The sequence below is a fragment of the Trachurus japonicus genome, chromosome 12, assembly GCF_045865225.1.
Source record: "Trachurus japonicus isolate A0001 chromosome 12, Traja_1.0".
NCBI classification, from domain to species: Eukaryota; Metazoa; Chordata; class Actinopteri; order Carangiformes; family Carangidae; genus Trachurus; species Trachurus japonicus.
The window spans coordinates 8,429,614-8,453,818 of record NC_140918.1 but is presented as its reverse complement, the minus strand read 5'-3'; the positions used below and the strand labels follow the sequence as shown (position 1 = coordinate 8,453,818).

The 24,205-nt window shown below is 40.7% G+C and overlaps 1 protein-coding gene across 5 annotated transcripts in view; it reads left to right on the top strand.

Annotated features, from left to right (window-relative positions):
- The window catches only part of kcnt1a (potassium sodium-activated channel subfamily T member 1a), a 32,131-nt gene extending 8,214 nt beyond the window's left edge, over positions 1-23,917 (top strand). The window contains exons 3-31 of one of the 5 annotated variants that reach the window (XM_085792977.1): positions 1,615-1,694; positions 2,300-2,447; positions 2,964-3,011; positions 3,352-3,400; positions 3,542-3,601; positions 3,934-4,008; positions 5,438-5,521; positions 5,973-6,067; positions 7,281-7,461; positions 8,859-9,023; positions 9,175-9,311; positions 11,169-11,232; positions 11,324-11,432; positions 11,790-11,898; positions 12,948-13,097; positions 13,956-14,185; positions 14,281-14,497; positions 15,285-15,390; positions 15,564-15,736; positions 16,837-16,908; positions 17,146-17,280; positions 17,457-17,568; positions 17,793-17,894; positions 18,127-18,210; positions 18,709-18,837; positions 19,531-19,825; positions 19,919-19,981; positions 20,087-20,171; positions 22,619-23,917. In XM_085792977.1, coding sequence (XP_085649103.1) covers positions 1,615-1,694; positions 2,300-2,447; positions 2,964-3,011; positions 3,352-3,400; positions 3,542-3,601; positions 3,934-4,008; positions 5,438-5,521; positions 5,973-6,067; positions 7,281-7,461; positions 8,859-9,023; positions 9,175-9,311; positions 11,169-11,232; positions 11,324-11,432; positions 11,790-11,898; positions 12,948-13,097; positions 13,956-14,185; positions 14,281-14,497; positions 15,285-15,390; positions 15,564-15,736; positions 16,837-16,908; positions 17,146-17,280; positions 17,457-17,568; positions 17,793-17,894; positions 18,127-18,210; positions 18,709-18,837; positions 19,531-19,825; positions 19,919-19,981; positions 20,087-20,171; positions 22,619-22,736 — 3,475 coding nt within the window. In that variant the 3' untranslated portion in view covers positions 22,737-23,917. Of the gene's footprint in view, positions 1-1,614; positions 1,695-2,299; positions 2,448-2,963; positions 3,012-3,351; positions 3,401-3,541; positions 3,602-3,933; positions 4,009-5,437; positions 5,522-5,972; positions 6,068-7,280; positions 7,462-8,858; positions 9,024-9,174; positions 9,312-11,168; positions 11,233-11,323; positions 11,433-11,789; positions 11,899-12,947; positions 13,098-13,955; positions 14,186-14,280; positions 14,498-15,284; positions 15,391-15,563; positions 15,737-16,836; positions 16,909-17,145; positions 17,281-17,456; positions 17,569-17,792; positions 17,895-18,126; positions 18,211-18,708; positions 18,838-19,530; positions 19,826-19,918; positions 20,172-22,618 lie in introns of all 5 variants that reach the window. The other 4 variants (XM_085792976.1, XM_085792978.1, XM_085792974.1 and 1 more) reach the window with 4 other exon arrangements.
- Positions 23,918-24,205: the final 288 nt, after the last annotated feature.

Genomic DNA, 24,205 nt, shown 5'->3' with positions numbered 1-24,205 from the left:
AAGCAGTTCAGTCAAAAAATTGAAAACCAATCATGCTTTTCAGATGAGGGACTGATCCATTAAACATAATCACTTCAGCTCAATAATGAACCTTATCTAACATTTACCTCTAGTGGCTACAAACCCCACAAACATACATACTGACACATAACTTTGAAAAAGATATAGATTATTGATGGCTCAATTGTCTGTTGATCAGCTAATTGATTCAGTGATTAATTGTTGTAATCATAGTCAAACACTGGTTTTATTTCCACTGTGCGTACATCCAGAGCAACAGGTCTGTGTCTGTGTCGATGATGAACACCTCGGGGTGAGGTGATTCGATAAACGCAGGCCTTGTTTCAGAACTGCAAAACGATCGCACTTGCAGAACTTCCTCGGCTGCAATTAGTCATTTTAAGAGATCTAATTACTCCCAGAGCTGCGCCTCTTATTGCCTGAAACTCCGATGTGACACCGCAGTATGACTAATGTCAGACTACTTCAGCTGGTAATTGTGCTCAACAGGAGCTGATTAAGGGTCATTACTTGTTGCACCCGTGTCTGTGTGAGTGTGTGTGTGTGTGTGTGTGTGGGTGGAGGGGTGAGACAGACAGACAGACAGACAGACAGAGAGCAATCTGTAAGAACCCTCATATGTGAGAGCCACCTCAGTGTAAGTGCATCCACCTCCAGAGCTCTTCTCTGCCTTGCTGCTGCCCAGATGTGACAGCTGTTATCCGATCTTATCGCACAGGATTTGTCTTTCAGTGTTCTCTATTTTCATGGCTAAAGGGGCTTTTCTCTTCATGCACACCTGAAATAGCTGTTTCAGTGCACACACAATGAACGATATCTGTGTGCATCCATCCAGCAGCCCACACTGCCTTTTTCCTTCCCACTGTGAACCTTTCAGCCACGAGCCAGAGCTCAGGATTACTGCAGCAGCAGCAGCGGGAGCCGCGGCACAGCTGCACCAGCTTTCAAACCTTCCACAAATTCTTCTAATCTCTCTTCCATTTGCACTCTCTTTTATTATTCCCTGTCTGCACTCTCCCCTGAAAAGATTACACTGTATATTAATAGTGTAAAGCCCGTTCTTGTGTTGCCAAGCTACTGTATGAGTCGTGCTCATTCTCTTTCGACTTCCCTCGGTCTCTCCCTACTGGGCTCTGCTCTGTTGTTGCTCAGTTAATCTGATTTTATGTGTTTGTAATTGCACAAAAGTTGGCTCTTCATTTCTTTCTCTCTTTCTCGTCCTAGCTGTAGCCAATCAACAAGTGCATCCTGAGGAGAAACTTTTTTTTTTTTTTTTTGCTCCAGCAGGAAAGTTTGTATTAGATTTTATTCTGAAATTGCATCAACTCAAAAAGCCAAAATATGAGCCGCGTGACGTGTCCCATGGTAACCCTGTCACATAATTGGGAACAAAATCAGACAGATAATTATCCAACTCTCCTCAGACACATGATTGGAAAAACAGCGTTATGAATATTCATGCTGTGTAAAAATTGATAGACTGTGGTATTTGACACTTTGAAGCTGCCTCTACAAACATCTGCGTGGCTCTTTTTTGTGTTTGTGCTGTGTTTGTTCTTTAGTGACAGTTTTCATCCCTCTGGTCCCTGTCAGGGTGCAGGTCGAGTTTTATGTGAATGAAAACACCTTCAAGGAGCGTCTGAAGCTCTTCTTCATCAAAAACCAAAGATCAAGTAAGTTTCTCACTCACTGCTGCATTTAAAGGGATAGTTAAACATTTTGCCATAATCCCTGTAGTCACGGCAGTAGGTTCATTACCTTTAATTATCGGTGCATGTTGTTTTGACAACCGCGGGGCAGAGACGTGAGCTGCTCAGCGAACATAATGAAGGTGAACGGTACTGGTCCCCTGTCCCTTATCAAATTCATCAAATACAGAATCCAACAACTCCAAAACGCTCTCGTGGAGAAGTTGTGACCTGCACATTCACCACGCTATGAGATAATAATGTTACATTAAGAGACAGAGTTGTTTTTGGGGGAAATGCAAAGCCGGAACTAAATTTCCAGACATGGCTGCTGGGCGTAATGTGTTGTAATGTAATTGTATATGATTATTTCATAGCGTAGTGACCTGTACCATTCACCTCCATTGTGGATCTCAAAACAACATGCACCGATAATTAAAGGTAATGAACCTACTCCTACAGTATGACTATAGGGATTATGGCAATGGGTGAATTTGCCAAAATGTTGAACTATCCCTTTAAGGTCAAACTACATATACACACTGAAGTCACATGTATTTCTGAAAATGTGTACCTCTCTAAACCTTTAGGCCTCAGGATTCGTGTGTTCAACTTCTCCCTGAAGCTGCTCACCTGCCTCCTGTACATCATCAGAGTGGTGACGGACAACCCCGGTCAGAGCGCCGGCGCCGGCCACAGCACGGGACAGCAGAGTTCCTCCAACGGCAACAACAAATGGTGAGAGAGAAAAGTGTCAGTATTTATTTGAAACTACATGAAAACAACACAAGAACTAACATAGTTCACATAATAGAGTAGAAAATGGAAACAATGGCAATGTTAAACATCATGAGGTTTCAGGCTGGTTTCCAAAGACGACACTGTTCTGGTATATGTGGGTGGATTATTGTGTTATATAAATTATATTATGTTATTATATTAGTTTTTTTGATATGTGGATGCATGACAACCTGAACCAGAAAGACATGGGATGTGTGCTGCTGTAAGATGTCGTTGAGCTCTGTAGCACTTTGAAACCTGCACTATATGTGTTGGCAACCATTGTAGAAAGAGTTGGTTTTAGTTGAGTTTTATCTCTGTCCAGCATTAAAAGTTAGAAGACCCTTGATTTTTATTTTCAGAGAAGTGTGAAATACTGGCGATGGATTCAGATGGTTGAATCAGCACGACACAAAACTTCAACACAAACTCTAAATTATCATTCAAAACTTCTCTTTTTCTTTCCATCATCAGTGTCGACTGCCAGTGGAACGGATCGGTGCAGGACCGAGAGATCAACTGGTAAACAACAGAAGCTGTGCCAGTTTATCTTAATGAAAAAGAACTGGCACAATGTTATGATGCCGCCTGTAATAAGAGCAATAATCTGTGTTTACGCTTAGTTTTGGGATCTAACCTCATTTTCTCCACTTAACCTTATTGCTTAACCTTGCATAATTAGTAGTGTAGTAGTTGTAGTTTGACTATAAGATCAGTGATTGGCATTGTTACTTTGACACTTTGTTTTTTATCATTCTATTAATATGATTCATATTTTTCAAAAGATAAAACAACTGGCAACCTGAGCGTTTATTGTTAAATGTGTATAAAAGTGCTGCTGTTAACATGCTCTGTGTGACAGGGAGTTGATCTTCTGGGTGGATAGAAAGGTTCCTGTCTGGGCCATTCAAGTGAGTCACAACAGATTATATACCGTCGCCATAATTAATAAAGGAACTGCAGTGATCAAATATTTGATCGACTAATTTAAGCCACAGATGCTTTACCTTCTAAATTAAAACAATTGCCATTTCCTGTTTTGGTTTGCACAGGTGAGTGTGGCCATCATTAGTTTCCTGGAGACCATGTTACTGATGTATCTGAGCTACAAGGTATGACACACACACACACACACACACACACACACACACACACACTACAGGCGCATCAGCATGATTAATACAGTCTGTACAATTAGTCACTTATAGTCGGTGAGATTGACAATCCGTAAGTGGTGTAATTATCCCAAGTCATTTGTCACGGCTACATTAAGGATAGACGATAATTACAGGATCTAAAGGTGAAGGATTAAGTGGTCGTGGAAAGTGACAGACTACAATGAAGAAATGTATCTTTGCCGTGACTCACTGTCTATTGTGTGTTTGCAGTTAAAAGTGTTAAAAAGTCTGTGTGTGTGTGTGTGTTGTTTTTTTTTGTATTTTAGGGGAACATTTGGGAGCAGATCTTCCAGGTGTCTTTTCTCCTGGAGATGATCAACACGGTTCCCTTCATCATTACGGTAAAACTTTTCACTTTTTCATGTCTGATATATGTCATAGTTTGTGTTTTGGTGACAAAGCCTTTATGTTACCTCATCTACACTGTAAAAATTCAAAATCTTACCAAGAATATTGTCTTATTTCTAGTCAAAATGTTGTTTCTAGTCAAAACAAATCTCATTATACTTAAAATAAGACTCATCACATTAAAAAGTAGCCTGTTTTTAGACAATTTTTTACATCTTTGAAGCATATTTTCACTTAAAATAATCTGATAGTTTCTTTCAAAAAAACTTGCTTTCACTGGCAGATTTTTCTACTTATTTCAAGTGAAAATTTGTTTGAAACAAATGAAAATTATCCAAAAACAAGTTCATTTTTAGATGATTAATCTTATTTTAAGTGGAAAGAGTTTAGTTTTGACTAGAAATGAGACATTTATATAAGACAAGATATAAGACAAATATTCTTGGAAGGATTTTGAGTTTTTGCAGTGTAACTTGTCAGTCTCTGAACAAACACTACTATTTTTTCAACTTGGGGATAAAATTTCACAATGCACCTAAAATGCACTAAAGCCTTTACAGGTGAACTTAATTTGACCTTCTCTAAACTTTTGGATGCACATGTCCAACTGTTCAGTGTTTCAGTAACATAACATGTTGGTTGAACAGAGGCACAGAGAGACTAGAAGAGTCACAGAAAGGCAGAGAAGTCACATGACAACCTATTGACACATTGACATTTTTTCGTTTTCCATAAATTTCACCTGAAAGTGGAATGTCCCTGTCTGTCACACTAGCAGCTAGCAGCTAGCAGCATGGCATTGCTGCAACCACTTTTCCCCAGACTACATTTCTAAGTAGCTATTGAAGTTTTTGAACTTACATTCATGGTCCCCATAGGATGAAGCCTGTTGACTTTGGTAACCCTCTGATTTTTCCTGTACTGCCACCATGAGGTTGAGACTTTTGGTATAGTGAAAATATTGGCAGTTCACTGAGGCATTTCCATTCATTGTGGTACAAACAGCCGCCATCAGGATTAATTGTGATGACTTGGCTTTTCTCTGTTAACGAGTACTATTATGGTCAGATCAAAACTTGTCTAAATATCTACAAAGCTATTGACATCCCCCTAATTAGCAATTGCTACATAAAACAAAGATGTTGAACACATGGTCAAATAATGCAAGGTATCATCTTATTGACATTTGTCCGTCCGGGTGTATTAGCTAGCGGACATTAACATTTTACTATATCCCTAGCTATTGAGCTTTCATATTCTTATAATGTTAGCCAACAACAACAAACTGCAACAGCACAGTCATTTTTTAGTGTTTAAATATTTAACTTTCATTTTTCACAGTGTATGAAGTATTTTCCTCCTGTGTGCAGTTTTTATGTGTTGATGAAATGTGAAACGATGTGTTATACGCTCTCTCCACAGATCTTCTGGCCCTCCGTAAGGAACATCTTCATTCCCGTCTTCCTCAACTGCTGGCTGGCCAAATGTGCTCTGGAGAACATGATCGTGAGCTCGATGCTTTAACCTAATCATTTCTGTTATTAATGACCTGTTTTTAATCAGATGCTTTGGTTCACACTATGCGAGATAAGGTGACGTTTCACTATATACTGATTTACACAGTGTGGCTGCTGTTGCTGACAACAACACATCCCTCTCCTGCTCTGGCTCTGCTCTGACTGTGCTGTGTTGCACCCTGAAGGGCTTTCAACTGAGGGATTATTTGCAGCCTGCTGTATTTTATCATGCTTTGTGTGTCAAGCTGTAGCGCTGCAGCATGGAGCATCCTGAGGAGAAAACACATTTGCAGTGAACAGCTAAACTAATGATGTGAATGATTCCTGGCAATAATAATAACTGACAGAAATGTTTTATAAATCTAAGATGCGTGTGTGTGTTTGGTATCCTTGAGTTTTGTAGTTTCAAACGTTTAACTGTGTTGTTTGTCACGGTGCAGAATGACGTCCACAGGGCGATCCAGAGGACAAACTCAGCCATGTTCAACCAGGTCCTCATTCTCATCTGCACCTTACTCTGCCTGGTCTTCACAGGGTGAGGCTGCCTCTTCAAGCTTTATATTTATAAAGCTTGTTTGTTCCTTTATTCTGTTTTTTGCTTTGTTTTTGCTAAACCTATTTTTATGTCTCAATGTAAAGCACATTGGCTTCCCCTGTGGTTTTTAAATGTGCAGCTATATAAATAAAGTTGATTGGTTGATTGATTATAACATAACTCTAATTATATGAAACATCTAATCCAATCTAATCAGTTTGTATCAACACCTCTTAACTACAAATTAACTTCAAAATTATAAATTGATGTGTTGTGTTGCATTGCAGTGAAGATGTAAGTGGATATACTCAGTGTGTCTTTGATGGGATGATAACTTGTTGCGTAGTGATTAACCAGTTCCCAAAATCGGAGATTTCTGGCAGAGAAGAGGAAACACTGGTGGTTCTCTCTGTTTTGGGGTCTGTAAATTCATAATGAGTTTTCTGCAAAAAGAACTGTCTAAGTTGGTACTAATTGAAAGGAAATGGAGAGTGCTCAGTTGACACACTCCTAATTAATTTGAAATGCCACAAGAGTCTAAGCTCGGGACTTGAGACTGATTTGTTCTCTGCGGGTCAGAATGAGCATGAAAATCATTTACCCTCAAGGCAAACATAAATAAAGAACAAAGTTTTCAACAATAAGTTAAAAATAAATGAATGTTCATTTGGGTTTAAACGGAGCAGCTCCTTCCTCAGCAAATCAATACGTCAATATTAACCTCAACCTAACAAATTGAACGGGATTAATCATAAAACTCCCTGTTGTTATCACTGTGTTCCAGCAAACTTTGGAGAATACTTGGAAATTATTTGAAATGATAACCCTTTAAAATTAATTGCTTCCAAAAAAGTATGAGTAAAATAAGGAATCCGATTGATTATGCAGCTTTCACTGATGTGCAGCTTTGTCTGTAGTGGATACTTAAATTTTATATGTCGTTGTTGTATTTTTGGGTAGGTTATTTATTGTCCACAATGTGGAAATTTGTCTTTGGTCTCATAAAAACAACAGGTGCAAATAACTGCTGCAAACCAGCTGCTGAAGTCAAACAAAAACAAAATGATTTAGTATTTCTTTTTATAATTTATCACTTCATCATTCATCACTTCTCATCACTGTTTTATGTTGCCAGGTTCACAGTGAATAGTACTCCTACATGGTATAGTCATAAATGCTAATGCTGTGTTTGTTTATCCGCTCTACACAACAGCACATGTGGAATCCAGCACCTGGAGCGAGCAGGAAAGAACCTGTCGCTGTTCAACTCCTTCTACTTCTGCATTGTCACCTTCTCCACGGTGGGCTTCGGAGACGTGACTCCCCGCATATGGCCCTCGCAGCTGCTGGTAGTCATCATGATCTGTGTGGCTCTGGTGGTGCTGCCTCTGCAGGTGGGAAGAGGCTGAAATACACTGCAAAAACTCAAAATCTTACCAAGAATATTTGTCTTGTTTTTTCCAGTCAAAACAAATCTCATTATACTTAAAGCCCCTGTACGGAGCTTTTAACTGGATACGCAAAAGTCTCTGGTTTCTGCTGATGTGTCTCTGTTACCTACAACAGCAAATGAGCCCATCAGTGTGAAGATATGCTATTTCTAAGTAGTCTAATTCTATACCTCTGGAAGGCATGGTCGGGTCAGTCCCGTCTTCTTTCCGACGTTTCCAAAATAAATCTACACGTGCCGGCCAGACAAACGTCTTCATGACAGTGGGAAATGCAGTCTTCATTCCGCCACTTTCGTCCACAGGGGCTGCCAAAATCAACACTACATGAAAAGTCTGTACAGGGGCTTTAAAATAAGACTCATCACATTAAAAGTTGATTGTTTTTAGACACTTTTTACATCTTTCAAGCATATTTTCACTTAAAATAATCTGATAGTGGAGCAAGTTTTTCTTTCTTATTACAAGCACAAAAAAACTTGCTACACTGGCAGATTTTTCTACTTATTTCGAGTGAAAATTTGTTTGAAACAAGTGAAATTTATCTAAAAACAAGTTAATTTTTAGGTGATGAGTTTTATTTTAAAGGAATAGTTCACCCAAAATTCAAATTTCACTCATTATCTACTCACCCTCATGTCAACTAAGAGCTGTGAGAATTTTCAGAGTTCTCCGTGCCTTCTCAGAGTTACAGCAGTATTTGTCCATATGATGGTTGTGAATGGATACCATTTTTCTTCGTCCAAAAAGACACACCAAAAAACATCCAAATACCTCCATACTGCTCGTCTGTAATGTCCCTCTTGTATAGAAGCCCCGACAGGAGAAATTGTTCCGCCGGTCAGTGCCAATCACGCGAGATTTGCACTGACACAGGAAGAGCAGTGAACTGAGACACTGGGAGCTTCCGCTACAAACAAGCTTAAAATATAGACTTATTTAATTTTTTTCGGAACAATTTCTCATGTCGGGGCTTCAATACAAGAGGGACATTACGGACGAGCACTATGGAGGTATTTGGATGTTTTTTGGTGTGTCTTTTTGGACGAAGAAAAGTGATATCCATTCACAACCATTATATGGACAAATACTGCTGCGCGGACCCCCCCCGTAACTCTGAGAAGGCACGGAGGACTCTGAAAATTCTCACAGCTCTTAGTCGACATGAGGGTGAGTAGATAATGATGATTACTTTGACTAGAAATTAGACATTTTGACAAGAAATAAGACAAATATTCTTGGAAAGATTTTGAGTTTTTGCAGTGTAGTGTAGGATAACTTTTCAATGTTTTTTTTTGTTGTTGTTGTGAGTTGTACTTTGGCTGAGAGTGTTTGTGCATCAGTTTGAGGAGCTGATCTACCTGTGGATGGAGAGGCAGAAGTCAGGAGGGAATTACAGCCGCCACAGAGCTCAGACTGAGAAGCATGTGGTGCTGTGTGTCAGCGCGCTCAAAATAGACCTGCTCATGGATTTTCTCAATGAGTTCTATGCCCATCCCAGACTACAGGTACCAAGACACAATATGTCAGGGAGGAAATTACACACATGCATTTGTATGCACCAGACTACACATATAGAGTGTGATAATGATATGCGTGGTGTGTTTCTGAGGATATTTAAAGACAGAATACCTCTTGTGTTGCTGTGTAATTATACAGGATTACTATGTGGTGATCCTGTGCCCCAGTGAAATGGACCTGCAGGTGCGGAGAGTGCTGCAGATCCCTCTGTGGTCACAGAGGGTGATCTATCTGCAAGGATCTGTCCTCAAAGACCAAGATCTGTTGAGAGCCAAGTAAGTGACAGAAAAAACCCACACTTGTAAATGTAAGTGTGTCTACACTGGCACTGACAAGTGAGTCATTAGCGCTTAGCGGGCTGTGTTGTTCTGCTTGTTATCCAGTCTGTCCATCATCACATTTGTCCAGACTGAAATATCACAACGACTGGGGGATGGGTGGCCGTGAAATTCATTCAGACATTCATGGTCCACAGAGGATGAATGATGTTACATTGATCTAGTTCAATATATCTCAATATCTACTGGATGAATGGCCACAAACATTTCTACAGACATTCATATTTCCCTAAGGATGAATCCTAATGTTTTGGATGATCCCCTTAATGTATTTCCATCAAATTTTGCACAGATGTTCATATTCCTCACAGGATGAACTCCAATCACAATTTTGCTGATAACTGTTTATCTAGCGCTATCATCAGGTCAAAACTTTAATGTGTTCACTAGTTTGGCTTGTGGCAAATACCTGCACATCTAAAACATTTCACCTGTTGAACATCACTTTATTAGCACTGTCATCCACCCTTCTTCACAAAAAGAAATAACACTGATGGGTCAGATTAGACTAACTGTTGCAATCAAAGGTGAGGCAAATCATCTAATTCTACCATCCTTATTACCTTACTGAGAGGATGAGGGGTGTTAGCAGTTGGCATCATTTGTGCACAGCTGCACATCTTTGTCTCACATCAAGTTGTGAATGTTGGAAGTTAGCATTTTAGTTTTGCGCTCTGGGATCGGTACGAATAATTGCAGAGCTCCCGTCAGCAGACTGTGGATCTCTATTGTTTTTCTTTTCCTTGATATCACCCTGATATTCTTTCTTTCTTTTTTTTCTGAGTAAACAGGCTTGTCAGAGCTATTGTGCAGCTTCGTGCTCAGACAACGTTGTAATTATTCATTCAAGCGATACCCAATTTTCTTTAGAGGCTCAGCTGTTAAAAGTAGCAATTTCTCTGTGGAAAGCGAACATGATCCGTCTCACATTTGTCTGTTAATTTTTTTGGCATAAAAGTTTTATGAATGAGCCTGTGGACATTTTCAGAGAGCGCTGATGAAAAGATTAGAAACCAGCTGTCAGTCGTGACATCTAGTCAAGTTTATCTCTGTAGCTTTAATCTTTGAGAATAGAAGCTATACACACATTTGTACAATGTCTTCTCTGGCTTGTTCAGTCTCACGACACAACACTGATGAGGCTCTAAAAAAAAGATAATGCTGCGGAATGAGAAGCATTTTGGGAGCTGTGGAGCTGTGAAAAACAATCTGTCTGACCATTCACGTTTTTAATCGGTCTATTGATCTACCAGACCTCACTTCTGTGTAATACTGTTAAAAAAAAAGCAAAGACATAAAATAACTTGGCAAAAAGAACAAAGGCTTTTGCCGCCTGGAGTCGTATCATATGGTATGGAAAACCCGATACCAAAATAAGTGCAACTTTGAAGAAAACGTGTTATATAAGTCGGCTGCATACATTTGGCAATGAGTTTTGTGCAATTAGAGGTAGAGGCTGGGTGTGTGTCGAGCTTACATCCTGCATCTGGCACCATTTCAAATCCTCCCACACTTGTTTTGCATTCTGTACTCTCTCGGCTGTGTTAATCATATGCAAAAAACAGTCCCACTTTCACTGCACATGCATAGCGTGGAGCATTTCAGAACTGTCTTTTCAGTGATTATCTATATGCAATTTTTAAACTGAATATCAACTCAGTGGATGTCGCCATTACAGGTCAAAGTTCATTTCAAATGCGCTTGGATTGGCTCATTCCCTTGCGTCAGCTTTGACTTTTTCATTGTCATTTTGGAACAATGTAATTTGCCCTTTTTTTCATGTCACTCCTGCAGAATGGATGACGCAGAGGCTTGTTTTATTCTAAGCAGCCGCAACGAGGTAGATCGCATGGCTGCGGTAAGAAGACCAACAGCTAATCATGACCTCAACTAATCAGAGGAGACTCATTTATAAAATGTTTCATTTGTCACTGTTTGTTCCCCCGCAGGATCATCAGACCATCCTGAGAGCCTGGGCAGTGAAGGACTTCGCTCCAAATTGCCCCCTTTATGTCCAGATACTCAAACCTGAAAATAAGTTCCATGTTAAATTTGCAGGTGAGTGAGTTTGAACCTTAAGATAAATGAGGCGTTAAAGTTAAACTGCTTAAAGAAATAGTCATACATAGCAGATAAGTCAATATTTTTACATTAACAGTAGTTTACATACATATTTCACCGAGTGAAGAGCTAGTTACAGTCAGTTACTGAAGGTTTTTAATATGAAGCTGAGCTAGGAGCAGCTTAGCTTAGCTTAGCATAGCATAAAGACTGAAGGCAGCTAGTTTAGCTCTTCTCAAAGCTGAAAATAAGCTACTTGAATCTTAAAGTTCCTTATTTATCGATTGTTTAACCTGCACAAAAATAGAAATGTTCCTCTGATCAGCTTTCAATTTTCTTTTCTTCTGTCTTCAGATCACGTTGTTTGTGAGGAAGAGTTCAAGTACGCCATGCTGGCTCTCAACTGTGTTTGTCCTGCCACCTCCACCTTGGTCACGCTCCTCGTGCACACCTCCCGCGGACGGTCAGTCTCAGTCATCTTTGCCGCCTGCCTGAGGCTTTTTGAAATCACAGAGTTGAAATTTCTTCACATGTTCATATCTGCTGATGTCTATATAGCTTCCATAAAACTAGCACAGAGGGGGAATAAAAAGCCTAAGCAATGAACAAGAAGGAGCTCTGCAGGAAGTACAGAGAAAGTGCATTAAACCAAAAATGAAAACACCTTCATTGATTTCTGTGGATGTGTTCCCTGTTAAACTGTGTGAAAAGCTCTCTGGTAGAAAATGATTTTTCACAGCATGCAGATGGCAAAGTGTTAAAGGCTGATGTAAATGGCTTAGGGAAACAGCCTTTAAAGGGACTCAGTGGACTTTTAGCACTTGCTGTGTTCCTGAAGACTGTTTAGAAAGGAAAGTTTTATGTGGGTTTTATAGATGTACAGGTTTTTAGATTGAACTCATTACCCCCATAGGTGAATATGACGGTGTTTGCCTGTTGTCTGATTGTGTAGCCTATAATGGAGTAAGTTCGTGCAAATCAAAATCATATGATAGGGTGTGTTTGAGTGCACAAGATAAATTTAGGAGGGTGTTTAGAGGGTAATAAGTTTGAAAGTGACTCAGATATTGATAAGGATGAGCACACTGTTTTTGCCTTTGGCCACGAGTGACTGCATGGAAACAATTTATAAGCCATTGTGTGTTAAAACAAGAATATAAACTGCTTCCTTTGTGCGTCTCTCGTAGCCTATTAAACTCCGTCAAAGTGCGTGAGTAATTATTGTAATTACCGGAAGTCATTACAACGGGTATATTACATCCAAGCTGACTGACAGATGGATGATGCATCTGCTTTCATTAGCTAACCCAGGAGACCCAGCGTGACCCCCGAGGGGCTTGGAGGGGTTGCCTGGAGATGGAGAATTCATGATAATGATTGATCCTGATTCCTGAATAGATATTCTCAGACTGTGCATGAGCATCACTGCACACATGGTAGGCTACATTTCTAACACTCATCAGGTTCACTGATCCGTTTTACATTCGATTGTATTTTTCTGAATGACTGCAGAGAAGGACAACAGTCGCCAGAGCAGTGGCAGAGGATGTACGGCTGTTGCTCCGGCAACGAGGTCTACCACATCCGACTGTGTGACAGCAAGTTCTTTGGGGAGTATAATGGCAAAGGCTTCACGTATGCCTCCTTTCACGCTCACAAGAAGTGAGTGGACATGTAAGCTAAAGCATCTCTTTAAGATGCTGACAAGTTGAAAATATACCAGAGCAGAGTTTACAGGGATTGTTGTTTGGAGATTTGACTATTTATGATTAAAGGGATAGTTAGACTTTTTGGCAAATTGGCCCATTGCCATAATCCCTATAGTTTTAGGAGTAGGTTCGTTACCTTTAATTGTTGGTGCAAGCTATTTTTTAGAACGGTGGAGCAGAGCCGCGAGCTGCTCAGAGCTACGTGACAGAGGCTAATGGGATTTCTTGGTTTCTCTCATCAAATACACGATCCAACAACTCCAAAACAACTCTGTCTCGTAACGTTCTGTTATTATCTCATAGCGTGGTGAATGTGCAGGTCACAACTTGTCCATGAGAGCGTTTTGGAGTTTTTGGATTGTGTATTTGATGAGTTTGATGAGGGAAACCAAGAAATCCCATCAGCCTCCGTAGCGTAGCTCTGAGCAGCTCACGGCTCTGCTCCACCGTTCTAAAAATAATTTGCACCGACAATTAAAGGTAACGAACCTACTGCTATGACTATAGGGATTATGGCAATGGGCCAATCTGCCAAAATGTTGTATTATCCCAATAAGTACAACAGCATGTTTTTGACTCATTATAATCTTATATGATTTTAATGCAGATAGATGAATCCAAAACCAGGAGCATCCAACATTTTTGACTATACTGTTGTCATAGAGACAGCAAATAAATGTTGCTTGATTCCTTTGAGCCTCAAGCATCAGTTTGTGACGACCATTTCTCATCGTTTTACAGCCTAAAATGCGATTATTATATTATATTTGTCTGGAGTAACGTGCTCTAACAGCCGGTATATGATGTTCAGGTACGGCGTGTGTCTGATTGGCATAAAAAGGGAAGACAACAAGAGCATCCTGCTGAACCCCGGCCCACGCCACATCATGGCTGCCACCGACACCTGCTACTACATCAACATCACCAAGGAGGAGAACTCGGCCTTCATCTTCAACCAGGAGGAGAAGAAGGGCCGTCCAGCCGGGGGACTCTACGACGGACCCTCGCAGCTCCCTGTGCACAGCATCATCGCCAGCATGGGTGAGAGAGCGTGAGCAATCGCCCGTGTTGGTGAACGAAGTGCTGATGATGAATTTGATGAACCTGAGGAAATGCTGGTTGGATTTTATTTATAGGCACTGTTGCCATGGATCTCCAGAATACGGGCCCACCCGACGTCTCGGACAGTAAACTGGTCCCGCCCACGGTGAACGGGACGGGGAGCCGCCGGCCGAGCATCGCCCCGGTTCAGGAGCTCGCCGACTCCTCCTCCATCCTGCCGTGTGACCTCCTCAGCGACCAATCAGAAGACGACTCCGTCTTCACAGATGAGAAAGATCAATCGTCTACTGAGTAAGGTCTAACTTAGATGACTTGTTTTTCATACTTTTATTGAAATCCATTCATAAATACAACCAGCTAATAGCCAATAGCTTTCCATTTCCTTACACTTATTATTATTTCTGTCATGTTTTGTATTGTATGTGATATTAAAAAGTAAAAATGGTCCATATATACTTAAAGCAGAAGTAAGCGGAATCTTTGTGTTAATATAAGTCTTAAATAGTTATATCTTCCGACAGCAATCACTTATAGAGTGTTTGTTCTGAAACACGGGTCTGTCAGTCACTCTGCTCTGCTGTAAGCCGAGGAGAAAACTTCTTGTATCCTACAACCTTTATCCAATGAGGAGAGAGAACGGCATAAAGGGGCAGTCCTCTCTGTGTGTGCAACCAAGGGATGGGCGTGAATGTGGTGACGTAAGGACGAGGGCGGGGACTGCTAACTCCATCGGCTGACAAGAAGTTAGCCAAAACGACCGGATCGCTTACTTCTGCTTTAAATAGACACATGAATACACTTGTAAGTAGCTCATAGCTGTATATGAATTAAGCAGAAGAAGGTATGACTCATACTAACTAAAGATAAACACGATTAATAGCATGCAGTTAAACTTAAATGCGCTGGTAATTTCTAAGATATCATGAATAAAGAAGTAGATTTATTCTGAAAAAGTCCTGTGTTCAGTCAAAACTCTTTCAGAACGAGAAATTACAACTGGAAACCTGAGCAGTTTTTTTTTCCACAGTGTGTTTCCTTAAAATGTGTCATTCATGATTTTTTTTGGTTTTGTTGCCAGGTATGTGAAAGGTTATCCCCCCAACTCTCCGTACATCGGGAGCTCGCCCACCCTGTGCCATCTGTTGGCTGAAAAAGCCCCGTTCTGCTGCCTACGACTGGACCAGGTGGGCAGTCGCTGCTCCTCCAACTTAGTCACTCACGTACTTGCTGCCTCCATCGCTCCTTACTGTACAACCCAATCCCCCGACATCCCCCACCCCGTCTCTCTGTCCTTCACCTGGTAAAAACACACCAAAAAATACCTGTTTTTTCTCTCTTCCCCTCTTTTCCTGTGCAGGGTTGCAGGCACAACAGTTTTGAGGATGCCAAGGCGTATGGTTTTAAAAACAAGCTCATCATTGTGTCTGCGGAGACTGCGGGGAACGGGCTCTATAACTTCATCGTGCCGCTCAGAGCTTATTACCGACCCAGAAAAGAGCTTAACCCCATTGTCTTGCTGCTGGATAACCCGTGAGTTCGCTTTAAGGCACACACTCATTCAAACACACAGACACACAAACAAACAAACACACACGTTGCTCCTTTTCTCTGCCCTTCATTCTGTCTTTCACTATTTCACGGCGGGAAATGTTACGGCGCTAAGAGCCCACGTCAGCAGAGCACTTAGGACAAGGCTGCGGAGGTGGGATCTCCATTGTCATTTCTGATGTTAGGTTAGTGATGCCGCTCACAGTGACGGAGTGTTTTGAGCAACAAAGAAAAATAAAAAATGCTGCTCGCCGTAGCTCCAGACAGTCGCCATGGCAACTTGCTTTGCCTTGAACCTGGATAATATATATTGCTGCAAGGGGGAGAAAAAAAGATGTAGAAAAATTATATTTCTTAACCGAGCTGGGGCTTTTCATCGACATCCCTGATGTGTCCCTTTTTCAACCCCGACATGCACAGCTCTCAGGATTCTCATAGAAACACGCACATAACAATGAACTCTCCCTACGTGCGCCACTCTCTCCCCTTCCCTCCCCTCCCCTCCCCTTCCCTGTCGCTTTCGCACATGCACAAACACAAACACCCACACACTTGGATATGCAATTCAGGCACTTAGCACAGCCTTGGGTCTCTAGTCACCAGGACTGGGCAGATGCATAAAGTAACGATCCGTCAGGGGTGGTGTTAGAGGACAGGCACTAATAAGGCGACTCAGTCTCTCTCAGTGCACTGAGCAACAGATGGACTCGTCCCTCAGCCTGAAGTCGCACTTACTAGGGAGTTGGACAACCACAGAGGTGCCTGAGGCGCAGATACTTACTGTTGCAGTTAGAGAGGAGTTTGAGAGTAGTGAGTGAGTGTGTACAAAGCCAAATATTCCTCTTTATGTACTTTGTTGGATGCAGGTCTTGGAGGAGAAACAGAGATTTTAATGATCAAGCAGTGTTTGCTTTATACAATACTTCTTTATGGTAAACATCAAAAATGTCAAACAGTACATAACACATCTTCTAGAAATGCACAAAACCAAAAGAAAACATTAACCACAACACCAATTTACATGGTGAATGTGTTACTGACCAAGATTTGAAATAAGACTATGTCATTTATGTTTCTTGTAGTCCAGATAATCACTTTCTGGAGGCCATCTGCTGTTTCCCTATGGTCTACTACATGGCTGGGAGCATAGACAAGTAAGACGGTCATATAATCTACTGCTTTTCATTACAATTTCATAATGTGTTACATCTATTTTCTCATTTATATAATAGGCCGATCTGTGATGTTACACTTACTGTGTCTGTGGCTTTTCTACTATATCCAATTGTATCTAAAAACTAGTGTTAGGGTTAGTGTAAAATGGCTTTTAGCAGGTATAAGGTAAGGATAACACACGACAAGTAAGACAAGGATATGTGTGTGTGTTTCAGTCTTGACAGCCTGTTGCAGTGTGGCATAATCTACGCCGACAATTTGGTTGTTGTGGATAAAGAGAGTACGATGAGTGCCGAGGAAGACTACATGGCTGATGCCAAAACTATTGTCAATGTGCAGACAATGTTCAGGTAACCATTCAGATTCTGCCATAAATGACTCATTTTCTGATCATATCCCGTCACTTTATTTGCTCAATGGCAGTTTAATAAATCAGAGCAACAGCAGTTGTGAATTTTATTTTTTTTTTAGTCACATCTTCTGACTGATTCATGCTTTTTCCATCCTGTGTTCTCTCATGCTGCAGGTTGTTCCCCAGTCTCAGCATCATCACGGAGCTTACTCATCCATCCAACATGAGATTCATGCAGTTCAGAGCAAAGGACTGCTATTCACTGGCTCTCTCCAAGCTGGAGAAGGTGATACATTTACAAGAGAGCTTGCAGTGAATCACACAGTGAGAATAACAAGGAATTGTGAGGAGAGGGTGAAAGCTGGTTTTAGACGGTCTTGACACCGTTATTATATTTGCCATTTCCATCTGCGATAGTGCACTGTTACCAAAAAAAAAAAAAAAAAAAAAAATCACAGACCTTTTTGAATGTTGTTCACCGGTACTTTGCTTTTCGTGTCTCCCCGACAGAAGGAGCGAGATAAAGGCTCCAACTTGGCCTTCATGTTTCGCCTACCCTTCGCTGCAGGCAGAGTGTTCAGCATCAGCATGCTGGACACTCTGCTCTATCAGGTTGGTACACACCTACAGCAAAACACTAAAGTCTCAGATGGTTCTTTATTACCAGGTGAAAGGAATGGATGTGTCTTAACGCAGCAGCGGAGAAACGGCATCGCCTGAGGAAACAGAGCTGTGTTACCAACGTTGAGCGAAAGTGCCCTCTTGTGTTCAGTCACTGACAGCAAGTGTGCTCTGGTTTTAGTTTTGAACTCAGTGTTTATACACATTTTTCTGTGTTTGACAGTCTTTTGTGAAGGATTACATGATCCTTATTGCACGGCTGCTGCTGGGACTGGACACCACCCCCGGGTCGGGATACCTCTGTGCTGTGAGTGACACACAGCATTTACACTGCAAAAACTCAAAATCTTTCCAAGAATATTTGTCTTATTTCTTGTCAAAATGTCTCATTTCTGGTCAAAACTCATCTCTTTCCACTTATTAGACTCATTACCTAAAAATTAACTTGTTTTTAGATCATTTTTACTTGTTTCAAACAAATTTTCACTTGAATTAAGTAGAAAAATCTGCCAGTGAAAGCAAGTTGTTTGTGCTTGTAATAAGGAAGAAAAACTTGCTTCACTATCAGATTTTTCTACTTATTTCAAGTGAAAATGCTTGAAAGAAGTAAAAAAAAAAGGTGTCTAAAAACAAGCTACTATTTTCATGACGATGAGTCTTATTTTAAGTATAATGAGATTTGTTTTGACTAGAAATAAGACAAATGTTCTTGGTAAGATATTTGAGTTTTTGCAGTGTACAAAGAGATAAGAGTCCAGATAACCACTTCTAATCTAATACTATATCCATTTATCTGTTGCTCCAGATGAAAGTCACTGAGGAGGATTTATGGATCAGCACTTACGGCCGACTGTTCCAGAAACTCTGCTCCTCCAGTGCTGAAATTCCCATCGGGATCTATCGGACAGAATCCCACATTTTCTCTACATCAGAGGTGAGAATGACACAAATATCAGTCTCGAGTGGAAATGTGTTTCAAATACGCTTGTAGTCTTTATGTTATGTTATGTTATGTTATGTTTATTTATTTGATATGGACATCACAAATACATTAAGACTGTTCCAGTGGACAGACCAGATGCTTTGCTTGAGTGTGTTTAGCACAAGTGCTAATTTTCTTTGGTTTATTGCAGAACATGTAACAAGACTGAAGGTGTAGTCATGCCAACAGCTATGTGAAGCTGGACTCAAATGATCACCAATGGTGGAAGAAGTAGACAGATCTCTTAAATTTAAGTTAATTTAACTGGAATAAGCTTATTAAGAACCCACATTATACAGTAAAGTCCATTTTAGAAAGAGATTAAAGTAATATTGGATTATATTTACTGATGCTTGCAGTTCAGCTATAAGAATACATCATCATTTTATGATATTTTGTAATAATAACCTCTATTTCCAGAGCAACTTGCACCTGGAGGTGTCGTTAAAAAGTGAATCTAAATGTTGAATTGAAATAGAAAGTAACATTATGTGCTTAAAAAACAAAACTGGCACAAAATTCAAATTCACAAAAGTAAAAATGATTATTCACTCACCAGATAGTTATTGTTTACGTCATTTCTGAACTTTTATTTTGACGGGCAACCTGGCTGTAGAGGTAACTTCCTGTCTCCCTGTCTCCCAGTCTCAAGTCTCAGTCAGCGTCGACGACTGCGAGGACACCAAGGACAGGGGGGACGAGTCTCGCAGCAACGACCAATCGGATCACCCGCTGCTGAGGAAGAAGAGCATGCAGTGGGCGCGGCGGCTCAGTAAGAAGAGCGTGAGGTGGCAGGGGGCGAGCCGCGACTCCAGCAAGGACCACGCCCAACGCATCGCCCAGCAACGCCTCAACCTCTACCGCCGCTCCGAGAGGGAGGAGCTGTCCGAGCTGGTCCGCAACCGCATGAGGCATCTGGGCCTCCCCACATCTGGATATGGTGAGGGTGAAAAAAAAAAACAACTCTCATAATTGTCATGTCTGCTTCTGCTAAACGAGTTTCCCTGTTTCTTGTCTTAACTGCTGTTTGCAGAAGACCTGACAAATCTGACAGCCAGTGACGTCATGAACAGAGTCAATCTGGGATACTTACAAGGTACAGTACGTGTCTGTCCTCGTCTGGATGCTATGGTGAGGTTGGGGGGTTGGGGAATTCATCAATCATCAAACAGATGTGACAGATGTGGTGTCTCTGTTTCAGATGAACAGAACGATCACCAGAACACTCTGTCGTACGTCCTCATCAACCCTTCTCCTGACACCAGGCTGGAGCTCAACGACATTGTGTAAGCATTTCTCCTTTATGTCAAATTATTAGTCATGATTACTACTAGGGATGTCACAATTACTTGTTTTCACAATTAATCGCAGTATTAAACGCCACAATTAATTAATCGCAGAGATTCCTAAATACCTTCACATTCCAAAAAAAGATTATGTATGAACCGTGTCGGCAGATGTGCAGCCAAAGTAAAAGGAAATGCACAGATACTGGTCCATTTAACTAACGTAACATTGAATTTTAGGAATTTAAGTGTTAGCGTGTCATTTGTATTTAAAATAAACATAAACATTTGTTATAGATGACAATTTATGACCTGAATATTTCAAACGCTTCCCCTGGGGGGTTAATGATTGTTCCTATATTAATAGATACTTGAAATATTTTGTGTAAACTATGAGTAATGTAATTATATTTTGACTGTATTTGATTTTACACATTCATAGTGTTGTGAAATTAATTAATGCATAATAATCGTGATAATGGTAACACCGTGAGTATTTCTCTGACAATAATCGTACCAAAAAAATCTATTATCGTGACATCCCTAATTACTACCACTATTTAGTTTCAACGTCCTCAAAGCTCAGTCCAGACTGGTTTGGTCTGTGGTTCCCCCTGAGTTGTGGAACGAGCTACCAGATACTATCCGTGCAGAGGCGTCCCTCTCTATCTTCAAGGATCTCTCGAACACTCGTCTCTTCAAAGAGCAGCTCTCCTCCCCAAAACAGCCTAACATGCCTAACAAGCACTTACTCTGCACTCTGGGTGCACTTCGTTTTATTGAACAGTTTTCATTTTAGCCTCAAGGTCTCTACTCTCTACTGGACTGAAGTCTGAATGTTATCCCTCACTTGTAAGTCACTTTGGATGAGAGCATCTGCCAAATGAGTAATTGTAAATATATATACAGTATTTATATAAAGGTAAAAGGTCGAGTTTTTCCTCAGTTTTTCTTTTCAGGTGATTTAAATAGAATCACTGAGGTGAAAATATAAATGTAGTCAGTATAATGTCCTTTTATCCACATATTACGGTAATCCCTTAAAGCTGTTCTAATTAATATTTCCATATCTTCAGATTAAATAATTATGAGAAAATTATCATAGCCATGCAATGAAAGCACCAGGTAATTGCCCCCTCACAGTGTTTTTCCATCTTACAGCTCATTGTTTTGGTTTTAGAGGCTGAATTCATCACCCCTATCAACCCTGTCTCGAAGGTTTTTCAAAAAGTGGTGGCAAACAGGCTACACACTGTAGATTATACCCTACCTGCTGCAAACAGCAAACAAACAAAGTTGGTGATTACCTGGTGAACATACTGGAGCTCATCACAGCTAAAGACCCAGTTATTTCCCTTAGGAGCTGGTGAAAATCAGAATATTGCTAAAATAATCAGGTGGCAAAATGTAGGACCTCTAATTAATATTAATGTTGTTTCATGTTTGTCTGATGTGTAATAAACAGCTCTCTGCTAACAGGTTCACGCTGACAGCTTTATGAGGTGATAATTTATAAGTGTGGCAAAATAAATCATAGGATAATGTTGATTTAATGAAAAAAAGCACCTTTATCGCATATTTTTTTTAATGCATTATTATTTTTGGGAAAATTATACATTTACAGGAGAGCAACTGGGCGAGCAGGGCACCCATCAGTATCCATGGTGACGACCGTCTCCCGAGTGCATCCCACACTTTGTTTGTTTAGCTCCTTTTTCTTTAATGCAGACTGAGTGCCCTTCATGGCCTCTGTAGTGAAGAGTGGGCGCTCCCATGTGACAACACACCAAGGCCGTAATTACCATATACCCCCCCAATATTCAGATATGCTCAAATTGTCCCCCCCCAATATATACCTAGCTGATTAAAAAATAAAAAAGTATCCCATGTGTTAGCGAATTTACCGTACTTTCCGGACTATAGAGCGCACCCGAGTATAAGCCGCATCAGCTAAATTTTAAAAGAAAATACATAGGCCGCACTTGAATATAAGCCTCAGGTTTTCATGTTGTAACATGAGATATTTACACAGAAAGACGGTAGGGAACTGTGAAAGTCTGCTCACTTTTCCACTGTTTTGGTTACACTCCTCTCGCCCATGTGCATTTGTTTACAACGAAGCTGGCGAAAAATCAATAAATGGAGCAGTGGATAACGTTACATAACATATATACGATGTCACGGCGTGTGTGTTTGTGTAGTCTTAACCGTCGTAAACAAAAGATTACGGGTTACTGAGCGCGTTTGTGTTGTGGTGCAGCAGAGACGAGAGCTGGGACACCGGGGCGGGGAAAAAAGTAGCGGCTTATAGTCCGGAAAGTACGGTATATATACACTATATTTATTATATATATAGAAAGAGAGAGATTTGGTCCCCCCCCAATGTCGACTCCATGGTTACGGCCTTGCAACACACAGTTCTCTCTCTCTCCCTCTCTCTCTCTCAGGTACTTGATCCGTTCAGACCCTCTGGCTCACGTCCCCGAGGAGCCCCCCATCCACAGCAGCAGCCTGAAGGAGAGACACGAGTCCTGCGTGGACATCAGAGAGGACACCCAGCTCTGATAGCATGCCGACTGTGTACACCTCCACTGGTTCTCTCCTTCCTGATCACCCACCCACTTCCTGCAGGTGTGGGGTGTGGGTGTGGGGGAGGTTGTGTGTCTGTCTGTGTGGCTGCGTCCACACCGGTCCAGGCTGACTGGCTGACTGACTGAGGACAAATCTGTGCTGTTTTGTCCCAGCACTGCAGTCGACTAACAGTACCGCTGTATTATACGAGTGCCTACCGTTTGGCAGATGATGTTTGACGTCATCTGTGACATTTTCATCCTCTTGCCAGAGACACTGTATGTATGAATAGTGCATTTACTTTTGTGAAAGCTCTCTCCAAAGAGCAGTCAGGGACACACTTATTAAAAAAAAACAAAACAAAAATCCAAAAACGATTCAACTAAAGTGAAGAGATTTCAATCAGGTTCATCCCACCTGCAGCGTTGCCCTTGGTTCAAGGTAATCTGACTCACCAGACAACAGCACTGAGATCAGAGGACAGTCCTTAAATAGATTCACTGTCATTTAAAAAGGTCCTTCATTCAGTGAATTTTACATTTTGTTTCTGCTCCTTTGAGATGTGGTCCCTCAGGAAAAAGCACAAGTTGAACGTCAACAGCAGAAATTTCCTTTAGTTTCTGAGATCAGATGCACACATATTCTAAATTTACCTGTTTCCCCCTTATGTCTCACATAAAATGAAAAAGCCTTCAACACTTATGTGACTTACACAAAACATGTGCATTTAAAGCTTTTATTTAAAGCTTACTTTTTTGTAGCTGAATCATAGAGGTTAGTTATTCAGTGGTGTAGGTCTACAAACAGTGGTGGTTACTTGTATGTTTGCGGTACATTTCTGAGGTTGGATGAGGTTTTTGCGACACAAGACCTAAGTTCAACTCTAAATATTCTGTGCCATATATTCAGTATTGTGCCAATTAAGGCTTTGTTTGATTTGTACTATATTAGTAATCAGACGACCTCATCGTAACTTTCAGCACTGCTCAGTGATTTGTGGCTGTTTGGGGTGAGGTATGTACATGTATTTCTAAAATGCTACATCCTGTACACTAAGAATTTTTGGATTGCAACTCTTTGAATTGGTACGTATTTAAATGTTGGAAATATTTGTACTTGAGTTTCATTATATTTTAATTTTGCACATTAAAGTGCGATATTATGAAGAAAGCACAACTGTTTTAAGTTATCTGTTGTATGATTTAGACTGAGCTTTGATATGTCTTTAAAAGGGACATAATATGGAAAATATAACTTTTTGAAGGCTCTTTAATCTTCTTTATCTTGCCTTCCAGCCCCAAAATGTGAGAATTGACAAAAAATCTGTAATTTTCAGGCTCCCAAGGTTGAAATCCATGTGGTTTTACAAGCTGTTCCCTCAGTTGTCCTTATTTTTTAAATTTGTATAATACCACCCCTACCTGTGAGTACCAGTAGAGGGGGCGTGGGGGCGTGGGGGGGCG